General features: G+C 50.3%; 1 protein-coding gene and 1 long non-coding RNA gene across 2 annotated transcripts; both read right to left on the bottom strand.

Annotated features, from left to right (window-relative positions):
- Positions 1-1324: 1324 nt before the first annotated feature.
- LOC126995640 (uncharacterized) lies at positions 1325-10007 on the bottom strand. The gene is made up of 2 exons (XM_050855378.1): positions 5425-10007; positions 1325-2009 (listed from the first exon to the last, which is right to left on the bottom strand). Exon 1 carries the CDS (start codon positions 10005-10007, stop codon positions 7926-7928), a length of 2082 nt encoding a protein of 693 aa, XP_050711335.1. The 3' UTR covers positions 1325-2009; positions 5425-7925.
- Positions 10008-11226: 1219 nt separating this feature from the next.
- Positions 11227-11912, bottom strand: LOC126995641 (uncharacterized). The gene is made up of 3 exons (XR_007750562.1): positions 11664-11912; positions 11449-11577; positions 11227-11405 (listed from the first exon to the last, which is right to left on the bottom strand). It is a non-coding gene; the product is annotated as an uncharacterized LOC126995641 (long non-coding RNA).
- Between the last annotated feature and the right edge of the window lie 499 nt (positions 11913-12411).

The following is a 12411-nucleotide window of genomic DNA, read 5'->3' as shown; positions in this document are numbered from 1 at the left end:
ACCCTGATGGCGCCCGACGGGTCCAAGAAACGTTCGCAAGGCTGCCAATTCTACTGAATAACACTCGCTCTGTACGGCTCTTACTACGCAATATTCGGCCCCGTCTAAGTCCATGGCCGTCAACAAGGGCGACTGTCGGCGGCCCCTGTTTGGGCCGATCGTCCAGTCGAGGAAGCGGCGGAGAATCGCCTCTGCCCGCAGAAGTTTCGTCCAGGTGAAATGATGGTTCCAAAGGGTGTACGGGAAGTCCTCCGTGGTCAGTAGCACTGCCGCTCGTTCCTCTCGTTTCGTTTCAGGTATGTCTAAGAGGTCAGTGGGAACTATAGGTAACCGTGGCCACTGTGCCTCCACCTCCATCAGAAACCGAGGACCGGTCTTCCAACGACAATCGGCGAGTAGCTCAGCAGCCGTCAGCCCTCGTGAAGCGTCATCCGCCGGATTCTGGTGCGTGGGCACGTGTCGCCACTTGTCTGGCTGCGTTAGACCTTGAATGCTGGCGATCCTGTTGGCAACATAGGTCTTGAAGCGCCGACTCGGATTGTGAATGTACTACAGCACAAGCATGCTGTCAGTCCACAGAATGATCCTGTGTATCGTAACGGTAAGTTCTGCCTCCAGAGTCCTCGCGACTTGTGCCGCAAGGAGGGCTGCACACAGTTCCAGCCTGGGAATTGTTAATTGCTTCAGCGGAGCCAACCGGGCCTTCCCGTATATGAAAGCCACACTCACCTCCTCGTCCGGTTGAGCGTAACGCAGGTAGCATGCCACCCCATAGGCTAACTGGGATGCATCCGCAAAAACGTGTAGGTCAGTATGAGTGTCTTCGGCCAAGGGCGTTGGACTGTAGTATAACAGCCCCGGGTTCGACCCCTGGGCCATCACAGGTTAGAAAAAAAAAAAAAAAAGGGGAGGAAGAGGAAAAATAGTGACGCTAAGATTCCTCAACCTCAGAGAGGGTACAGGTGGGTTCGATTCCCTGCTGTTCCCTCTCGGTAAGCTGCCACCAGGAGGCTGTAATATGGCACAACCCCCAAAGCCTGTAAGTGAGGAACGGTAGTTCTATGAACCAGGTGGGGCGGAACTAAACTAACTGTTTAGTCCCCAGACTCTCCCTGCCCTGGCAACACTTGACTTTAACAACTGTCCCACCTGGCAGATAGTGTCCGTCGTTCCCCAGCTTATTATGGGTTGTTCCTTGAGGTAGATGGTATCCTCTGTCCCAAGTTTGATAGTGTGGGGTCGTGGTTACCTTCGGAGGTCGTGGTGGGGGAGATTGCGAGACTGCATCTTAGGCTAGGAAGGCTGTATGCATTAACACAGGACAGACAGAATACAATTTATTGATTTGCTCCCCCTAACAATAATCCTCACTCCCGATGGGAGTGTAGCATGTTTTGGTTAATACACAAGTCACAATATCCACCAAAAAAAGAAAACCCTACCTAATATTTTGACTGAGGCTATGGACCTGGAGTCACAGGCTTAAGCCTCTTCCAGAAAAAGTCGTCTAGGGGTCTCTGGTTCTAACCATATCCTCACTAGACGAAGGAAGTGTGGCATGTATTGTTTACAAATGTGAAAACCTTTCTTCTAATCCCTAATATTCTTATTGACAAATGCTACACGCGAGAGAAATGAACCCATGTCGGGATATATCACAGGGCTACCGCCCGATTGGCTAGACACTCCGATTTCAACTGCCTGCACCGGCGTGCACACACACAAAAAAACACATTCATAACAAAAACCGGAAGAAAAGAGTAAGTGTGAGAGAAAGATCAGACTGTTACAGCTAAAGGGGGGGTGAGGTCACTGTTTTGCCCCTCGTCCACCAAGCGGATGCCTCTTACCCGGTTTACACAATTTCCTTGGCTTGGTGGAGGCCTGCGAGCTACACTATGTTGTTGTGCCGTGCCTAAAGGGGGGTTTCGGATCCGCTTCTATTCCCATCACCAGCCTGCTGGTCGCGGGGGGGGGAGGCGGCAGGGACTGGACTGGCTCGCCCTTACCTTGGCTCCATTCAGGCACTCATGACTGAGGCCACGACCCTTGTCCATCACTGGCGTCTGGGTCCATTCCCGACTCTCAATGGGGGCGGTTTCAAGATGGCGGGCCACTCGCCTTGTCTAACCCCTGGACAGCTGTCTCGCGCCCTCACCTGTGCCGTGCGGAAAGGTTAAGTCCCGAATGAATCACTAATGAACGCCGGCTAGGGCTATCTCTCACTCCCAGACACTCAGGACTCTAGCGAGCGGTGAGCTTACCTGTGCCGTGCGGAAAGGTTAAGTCCAGAATGAATCTGGCCCGGCAGAGCGGTTTCCTCACTACCTCTCCTGGCGACGTGGCCACCTCAAGGTTCCAACACTTTTCCTTCTCGCCTTTCAGCTTGGTACATTAATCTATCCTTCCTCTGCCTTTCTGAGGTTGTCTTTTTGTATGTTAATTCTAAACTTAATTTTCCCTTAATTTCTAAGTCCTAACATAAATATCTATATATACAAAAATATACATGCGTGCAAGTGGATTCATATCAGGGGTGCCAACCCAAGCAAGCTTTCTCGCTCTCTTCCCTTATCTACTTATGACATATTAACCTCTACGGGTATTGTTTCGGCTGAGGAGAAACTGGATCCGGTAAATAACCATGGCCATGTACAAGGGATTATTCCCAATTTTCCCAGTTGGCTTTTAACTGGCTTCTGCGGTGTTGGTATGCCGGCAGGTACGTTACAATAGTGTCACCTCCCTTAAGATCCTAGTTTCTCCCGAAGCCTAATACCTTCCTTCCACTAAGGCACTATGTTATTATACTTTGGATATCATTAATCAACCAACTCTACCCTCCTTCTCCTATCAGGCGTCCGTGTGGCACAGAGACAGCGACTTAGCACTGCTCCATGATTTCAACAATACAACGCCTACCCTAACACGGTAGTACCATAATACAACAAGGGCCTGCCCAACATAACGGCTACCCTGGGGCTTACTTCCTAAGGGTATTCTATACTAGAATCCCGTTTCCTGCTTAAACAAAAGCAAAGATGCCTCACCTAGCATGGCTCGATTATCTGTCATCGGTCCACTGCCCCAGCCTTTCTCTTAGTAACCTGGCTACAGGTAAGGAGTGTCAGACGAGACTAGCCTCCCTCGCTCTCGTTCCTAAGATTAAACACAGTGCACCCTTGACCTTACATAACCAACAAAAATTGTAACAGAATACACTTACAAATCAAAACACAAAATAAAAATAATCCTCACATATACAAAAACAAAACACATAAATCGGTTCATACACCCACTGACATTTTCGCCATCCGTTTCCGCAGCAAGGCGTGCAAAGTTTAGTTCAGCGCCTAGGAAGTCCTGAAGTGAATGTCCCCGTACCAGATTGGGTAGACTGTAAGCTGCGTGCTGCTGCACGACTTATAAATAAAGCAGTAGATTTCATGACATTGATAAATCGAGGCGGACGGAAGTTTCACCCTAATACAAATGTCACATTCGTGGATACACTACCACTAGTGAACTATCACTCTTTCTCCGGGAGTTTCGGCTTCACCCTTGCCTAACCCCGGTTCATTCCAAAACATCTACATGTGCCCAGGTTTGCCTGACGTTGATGTAGGTGGTTGGAAATATAATCTTCCATTACTTACAATACAATAGATAACATAGAACACTAGATACCTTAGGGCGAACGATACTATTCTTCCAAAACATCCTGTTCATTTTTATGGCTAAGAAAGGGGGAAGTATAATCATCACCTGAATCTTGGAGGGAAACGCATTGGGGAGGTTAATGAATATGGGCTCGATCCCACTTTACCATCAGTCCCCGGGGACGTTAGGGTAATTCATTAGCGTCTCCAAAGGTGTTTTCCTTACAGTAATTACTTATCAACACTCCCTTTCTTTACCACTTACAACCCATAACATAAAACATTGGTGACATCCTTATCTTTCTCCAGCAATCCTACCTCTTACAGCTTAGGTTAACATCAAACTCCCATGACACGTTTTTCCAGTGCACCGGTAATTGACTAGGGCCCATTAAGGCGACCCTCGGCATAATTCAGACAGATAATATAAGGTTAAATGCACACCAAAAAAAATCTTATATTCTAACCTTCCTCTCAGGTGCAGTCTAACACCTAGCCACCATGAACTCACTCTGTAAAGTTTACTGAAAATCAGTTTCTAATAAGTTAATTTTCCCCCAATGGTTCAATTCTCAACTAGTTAAAGTGAAATCCCACCGCTGAAACACCAATATAACAGCCCCGGGTTCGACCCCTGGGCCATCACAGGTTAAAAAAAAAAAAAAAAAGGGGAGGAAGAGGAAAAATAGTGACGCTAAGATTCCTCAACCTCAGAGAGTGTACAGCTGGGTTCGATTCCCTGCTGTTCCCTCTCGGTAAGCTGCCACCAGGAGGTTGTAATATGGCACAACCCCCAAAGCCTGTAAGTGAGGAACGGCAGTTCTATGAACCAGGTGGGGCGGAACTAAACTAACTGTTTAGTCCCCAGACTCTCCCTGCCCTGGCTACACTTGACTTTAACAACTGTCCCACCTGGCAGATAGTGTCCGTCGTTCCCCAGCTTACTATGGGTTGTTCCTTGAGGTAGATGGTATCCTCAGTCCCAAGTTTGGTAGTGTGGGGTCGTGGTTACCTTCGGAGGTCGTGGTGGGGGAGATTGCGAGACTGCACCTTAGGCTAGGAAGACTGTATGCATTAACACTGGACAGACAGAATACAATTTATTGATTTGCTCCCCCTAACAATAATCCTCACTCCCGATGGGAGTGTAGCATGTTTTGGTTAATACACAAGTCACAATATCCACCAAAAAAAGAAAACCCTACCTAATATTTTGACTGAGGCTATGGACCTGGAGTCACAGGCTTGAGCCTCTTCTAGAAAAAGTCGTCTAGGGGTCTCTGGTTCTAACCATATCCTCACTAGACGAAGGAAGTGTAGCATGTATTGTTTACAAATGTGAAAACCTTTCTTCTAATCCCTAATATTCTTATTGACAAATGCTACACGCGAGAGAAATGAACCCATGTCGGGATATATCACAGGGCTACCGCCCGATTGGCTAGACACTCCGATTTCAACTGCCTGCACCGGCGTGCACACACACAAAAAAACACATTCATAACAAAAACCGGAAGAAAAGAGTAAGTGTGAGAGAAAGATCAGACTGTTACAGCTAAAGGGGGGTTGAGGTCACTGTTTTGCCCCTCGTCCACCAAGCGGATGCCTCTTACCCGGTTTACACAATTTCCTTGGCTTGGTGGAGGCCTGCGAGCTACACTATGTTGTTGTGCCGTGCCTAAAGGGGGGTTTCGGAAACGCTTCTATTCCCTTCACCAGCCTGGTGGTCGCGGGGGCGGCAGGGACTGGACTGGCTCGCCCTTACCTTGGCTCCATTCAGGCACTCATGACTAAGGCCACGACCCTTGTCCATCACTGGCGTCTGGGTCCATTCCCGACTCTCAATGGGGGCGGCATCAAGATGGCGGGCCACTCGCCTTGTCTAACCCCTGGACAGCTGTCTCGCGCCCTCACCTGTGCCGTGCGGAAAGGTTAAGTCCCGAATGAATCACTAATGAACGCCGGCTAGGGCTATCTCTCACTCCCAGGCACTCAGGACTCTAGCGAGCGGTGAGCTTACCTGTGCCGTGCGGAAAGGTTAAGTCCAGAATGAATCTGGCCTGGCAGAGCGGTTTCCTCGCTACCTCTCCTGGCGACGTGGCCACCTCAAGGTTCCAACACTTCCTTCTCGCCTTTCAGCTTGGTACATTAATCTATCCTTCCTCTGTCTTTCTGAGGTTGTCTTTTTGTATGTTAATTCTAAACTTAATTTTCCCTTAATTTCTAAGTCCTAACGTAAATATCTATATATACAAAAATATACATGCGTGCAAGTGGTTATCTACTTATGACATATTAACCTCTACGGGTATTGTTTCGGCTGAGGAGAAACTGGATCCGGTAAATAACCATGGCCATGTACAAGGGATTATTCCCAATTTTCCCAGTTGGCTTTTAACTGGCTTCTGCGGTGTTGGTATGCCGGCAGGTACGTTACAGTAGCACCTTGGAATACTGAAGTCTGCAAGTGACTCCAGCTTTAATAGCCACACGCGCCATTTTTTCGCGGTCTCATCATCCAGAGTTTCATCCCAGCCCCGGCTTTCCCTACACAGCCCTTGGAAAAGTATCTTTTCCCGGATGACGAACGGTGCTAGCATCCCTAGTGGGTCATAGACCGCGCTGTACGTGCTCAGTATAACTCTTTTGCTGAGGGGTTTCTCTCTCTCTGTGTCCCAGATTATGCCCAGCGCTTGACTGACAGGTCGTCCCCTCGTCTGCGGCCCGAGTTCCTTAACGACATCACTCCTCTCGTTCATCGGGATGGTCGAGATTACCGGTTCGCTGTTGCTAGTCCACTTAGTAAGGTGAAAGCCCCCCTTCTCTAGGAGAGCAGTCAGTTCTCGCACCATCTCCATTGCCTCGGTCACGGTTACGGTTGATAAGAGAAGGTCATCTACGTAGAAATTCCTCACCGCGCCTTCCACTCCAGGTGGGTGCTCATCCCGTAATCCCTAAACGTCTTCTTCAGGGCGTAGGCAGGGCAAGATGGGCTCCACATCCCGCCGAACAGATGAACTATCATCCGAAAGGTGGTCGGCCTACCCGTCAAGCTCGGCTCCTGCCACCAAAGGAACCGCAAAGCGTCCTTGTGTTCTTCAGCTATTCGTACTTGGTGAAACATGGCCTTTATATCCGCCGTCACTGCGATGGGCTCTTGTCTAAATTGGACAAGGACCCCTAACAAGTTATTATTTAAATCGGGGCCCTGTCGGACTTTTGAACTGAGCGAAACTCCATCTTGGGCTGCGGCACAGTCGAACACTACCCGCACCTTCTCTGGTTTGCGAGGGTTAAAGACTGGGTGGTGGGGAAAATACCAGGTCCTTTTACCCGTGAACAGTTTGTCGATCGGTACTTTCTCTGCATGCCCCATCATCAGTAGTTGTCGATTTCTCGGGCATATCTTTCTCGCAGGGCCGGATGTCTGGAAAGTCGCGCTCTCAAGCTATTCAGTCTGCTCTCGGCCATCCTACGGTTGTCGTGTCTTGATTCAGTGTCTTTCTTGAAAGGGATCGGGAATACGTAATGCGAACCCCATCTGTCGACTGTCTCATCCCATAGTCTCAGCACCGCCCTGTCATCAACCGATTGGCCTTCCTTTTCTGGAGTATTCAACGCTGGTTCCTCCATCTCCCAGAATAAGCGTACTTGTTCTTCTAGCGTAGCGTGTGCACTGTTCCCTTCCCCTTCTTACTCGAAGATGGTCAAACAGCTATGTGCAGTTGCTGTAGGATCTAATTTTGTCGGTGTAAGTGATCCGTTGATGGTCCATCCTAATGCGGTGCGTACAGCAAAAGGCTCTTCGTCGCTTGCCCTCCTCACCTCCAAGGGCCGCATAGCTAGCGGATTGTCTAGTCCAATAAGTAGGTCCTCTCCGCCCAAGTCTCCATTGGTTAAATCCAGATCTCGAAGGTGGCTCCAACTGTTCACTTCGTCTCCCTGTGCTACGTGGGACCCTAGGGCCTGTGGGAGTTCCGGGACCACTAGCACGTTGTGCATAACGATAGCCTTATTCTTCTGTCCGCGCGTGCCCCGCACTCTTGCGTGAGTCTGCATCATCGTCGTGCGTGTTTAATGCCCCAATGTGTTGATCTCTATTGTGGTTGGGACTCCCACTACCGATAGTCTCTTCGTTAAGGATTTGGTGCAATATGAACGATCACTCCCTGTGTCTAGCAGGGCCAAGGCTCGCACACCCCTGGGTTCTCTCCCCCCTACAGCTCCGACCTTAACCTCCACGATCGGTAAGGCAGTCTTATGGTACTATTCTAGTAACTTTTCACCTTCTTTGAGCTTCGTCGGGTTACTCTTGACAGAGGCTGGGTTGCTAACCGCTGTTGTTGGTGTCATGGTTCGTTCAACCTCATCTGGGGAGACCCTCGTGCTCCGTGCTGGTCGTACCTCACTGTCTCTTCTCCATCGCTCTTTCTGGTCCTCGAACCCTTGGTAAGGCATGCGCCTCGCTGATGAGGAGGAGGGATGCTCAGCACTCCCCCGTCCTCGTGCCGGACGCGTTGCTCCGAGAGGTGTCATTGCACCACGAAGTAGGACTGAGTGTTTACCTCCACAACCTATTTCCCCACATACGGATGTGCTCGTAGAAGTGGATGAGTTGTGTCCTTTGCCTAAGCACCGGTAGCAGGCGCGGTGCCTAATGACCACGGACATCCGAGAGCTCGGATCCATTCGCTTGAACGCTCGGCAATCTCTGAGAGGGTGGTTCGATAAGCACAAACAACATTCCTCCCTCACTTCCGCCCCACTCTTGGGTTTAGTGTATTCTGCTTTCGGCTTATTCGTTATCGATTCCTCCGGTTCCCGTTCCCTTGGTCGTACTGATCGCATGATCATCATGGTCTCGGCTACGTAATTAATCAGATGCTCTAACATCATCTTGTAACTCCTCCGTCGTTCCTCTACATAGTATCGGGTCTCGTGGGACTGAGGTAGGCAACCAATTACGTCCCGTCGCAACAGCTCTGCCGCTCCAGAGCTAGATCCCCCTTGAGCGTGGAGGTGGAGACTATACTCTCGTAGGTCCGCATAGACTTGCCTGACGCCAGTCAGGTCCCCTTCTTCCATTTTACTACGTTCCCTTAACTTTTCTAGTAAGCGCTGAGTCTTTCCGACCTTCAGACCGAAGTTGTCACTGAGGTATTCCAAAGCCTCTTGATACCCCCCCTCTGCTCCATAGGCCTGGATCATTTGCAGATACTGCTTGGACACCGGTTCGTCACAAACCTCTGCCAAGAATCTCAAACGATCTTCGTCTGTATAATCCGTGTGCGCCACCACGGCACGGAAGTGCTTGATGAATCGCACGTAACTGTCCTTCGTCTTATCATCGAACCGCGGTAGCGCTGGGGTTGGTAGTGGGCCCATGTACTTTGCGCTCCAGTATCTCCGACTCTTTCTCCGCTCACGGTCCTTTGGATTCTGTCTTCCATACTCTTTGTCCGGATCGCGACGTACTCTTGAGACTCGGCGTCTGTGAGACGCGCTTCTCTCGTCCGACTCAGTGGACGGGGAACTACTCGGAGAGCTCCATGAGCTTCCTCCACCGTTACGTTTGACGCGGCCTCTGGACTCCCCCCGGTGAGGGGGGCTCCAACTACGTTTTGATGACCCTCTCGTGCATGTGTGCCTAGCAGTCGTCCAGTATCCTTCTTTCTCGAGCGAGTTTCGGTCAGCAACGCTACAACGTCTGCTGTAACGCCAACGGTTCTGGCTTCTGCCCTCCTCCGCCCGTGGATTAATTTCGCGACCGAGGCTTCTTCGACCTGTTCCCCCTCGGGACCGGCTACGGCGCACAAATGGGCTGTGTCCTCTTACGCCTAGTCTTTCGCGTGTGCGTCGGTCACATCGTTCGCGAGATCTCCCCCGAGATGGACTGCTCCGTGCAACACTTACATGAACGGAAGCGCAACGCTCAAAGCTACATCCGTGTGACCCGCTTCGGGGCTGATGGCAGCTCTCGCCACCACTCTCCTTCTCCTCCCGAACTTCAACGTTGTGGGGCGACTCCTCACCCCAGATTTCTTTCGTTAAACTTCGCCCTGCGGTGGCATCCAGCGTCGACAGCGACAATCTCAGGAGATCTTTCTTTCCGGTTTCGTCTAGCGTCGCCAGGTACTCCCTCGGAGCCAAGTGAAGCGTGACGTCGGTTCTGGCTGCGGTGGTTTGGGGCCCGATACTTCCGATGTTTTCCTGGTTCGCGACATTTCCCCCTCCAATGGCAGCTGCCGTTTCCTCACCCTCGTGGTACTGCCCTGGTGCATCGGTCGACCCTAGACTCCGGCCCCCTTCGTTAGAAGAGGGAGGTTGAAGGTCAGCAAGGGGGTCCATGGCTGCTTCAAGCACGACCGCCGAGTCGGGTGTCTAACGTCAGGTCGAGTCTTTTGTCTGGCAAGAGTGTCTGCGTCTGAAACGGTCTCAGATGGTACTACAAGCACCTTACGTAACTCCACCACAGAGGCAACGACAGCCGTAGAGGCGGCTGCCTTGCAACGTATTCAGCCAACGCCAGCCTCTCACCTTGTTTATTAATCTCCGTGACGTCTCAATCATCAGTCTTCATTTCTCTGTCACTCCAGCGGAGCCGAACCATGCCCAGTGGCAACGTCAGGAGACCTTCTACTTGCTCCTATGGGTCGCGCATCACTCATTAATCATTCCAAACCTGACAGAGATGACTTGCTCATCCGTATTGAATAGTGATGATGACACAACACCAATGCGTTCCCTGTAACCCTCGACGCCTTAATCACCCAATAAATGACATTGACGACAACACTAATGTGTCGCCTGCAATACTCGACACCGTAATCACCTAACACTGATATGTCACCCGCAACACCTGACACCGTAATCACCCAATAAGGAACAGTGGCGACACAACACTAGGGTGGTGCCAGCAACACTCGATTCCGTAATCACCCAACACTGATATATCACGTGCAACACTCCACACCGTAATCACCTAACACTGATATGTCACCTGCAACACTCGACACCGTAATCACCTAACACTGATATGTCACCTGCAACACTCGACACCGTAATCACCCAATACGTAACAGTAGTGACACAACACTAGTCTGTCGCCTGCAACACTTGACACCGTAATCACCCAACACTGATATGTCGCCTGCAACACCTGACACCGTAATTACCCAAGAAGTAACAGTGACGACACAACACTAATATGTCGCCTGCAACACTCGACACCGTGATCACCCAACACTAATATGTCGCCTGCAACACTCGACACCGTGATCACCCAACACTGATATGTCACCTGCAACACCTGACACCGTAATCACCCAAGAAGTAACAGTGACGACACAACACTAATATGTCGCCTGCAACACTTGACACCGTAATCACCCAACGCTGATATGTCACGTGCAACACCTGACACCGTAATCACCCAACGCTGATATGTCACGTGCAACACTTGACACCGTAATCGCCCAACGCTGATATGTCACCTGCAACACCTGACACCGTAATCACGATATGTCAACACCTGACACCGTAATCACCCAACACTGATATGTCACCTGCAACACCTGACACCGTAATCACCCAACGCTGATATGTCACCTGCAACACCTGACACCGTAATCACCCAACGCTGATATGTCACCTGCAACACCTGACACCGTAATCACCCAACGCTGATATGTCACCTGCAACACCTGACACCGTAATCACCCAACGCTGATATGTCACCTGCAACACCTGACACCGTAATCACACAACGCTGATATGTCACCTGCAACACCTGACACCGTAATCACCCAACGCTGATATGTCACCTGCAACACCTGACACCGTAATCACCCAACGCTGATATGTCACCTGCAACACCTGACATCGTAATCACCCAACGCTGATATGTCACCTGCAACACCTGACATCGTAATCACCCAACACTGATATGTCACCTGCAACACCTGACATCGTAATCACCCAACACTGATATGTCACCTGCAACACCTGACACCGTAATCACCCAAGAAGTAACAGTGACGACACAACACTAGTCTGTCGCCTGCAACACTCGACACCGTAATCAACCAACACTGATATGTCACGTGCAACACCGAACACCGTAATCACCCAACACTGATATGTCACGTGCAACACCTGACACCGTAATCACCCAACACTGATATGTCACCTGCAACACCTGACACCGTAATCACCCAAGAAGTAACAGTGACGACACAACACTAGTCTGTCGCCTGCAACACTCGACACCGTAATCACCCAACACTGATATGTCACGTGCAACACCTGACACCGTAATCACCCAAGAAGTAACAGTGACGACACAACACTAGTCTGTCGCCTGCAACATTCTACACCGTAATCACCCAACACTGATATGTCACGTGCAACACCTGACACCGTAATCACCCAAGAAGTAACAGTGACGACACAACACTAGTCTGTCGCCTGCAACACTCGACACCGTAATCACCCAACACTGATATGTCACCTGCAACACCTGACACCGTAATCACCCAAGAAGTAACAGTGGCGACACAACACTAGTCTGTCGCCTGCAACACTCGACACCGTAATCACCCAACACTGATATGTCACCTGCAACACCTGACACCGTAATCACCCAACACTGATATGTCACCTGCAACACCTGACACCGTAATCACCTAAGAAGTAACAGTGGCGACACAACACTAGTCTGTCGCCTGCAACATTCTACACCGTGATCACCCAA

This window comes from Eriocheir sinensis, chromosome 1, assembly GCF_024679095.1.
Source record: "Eriocheir sinensis breed Jianghai 21 chromosome 1, ASM2467909v1, whole genome shotgun sequence".
In the NCBI taxonomy this organism is placed as follows: Eukaryota; Metazoa; Arthropoda; class Malacostraca; order Decapoda; family Varunidae; genus Eriocheir; species Eriocheir sinensis.
This window is presented reverse-complemented; position numbering and strand designations above follow the sequence as displayed.

What these genes read in the sequence shown, in the direction of transcription:
- LOC126995640 (XM_050855378.1), bottom strand. Translation starts at nt 10,007, where the DNA reads ATGGACCCCCTTGCTGACCTTCAACCTCCCTCTTCTAACGAAGGGGGC.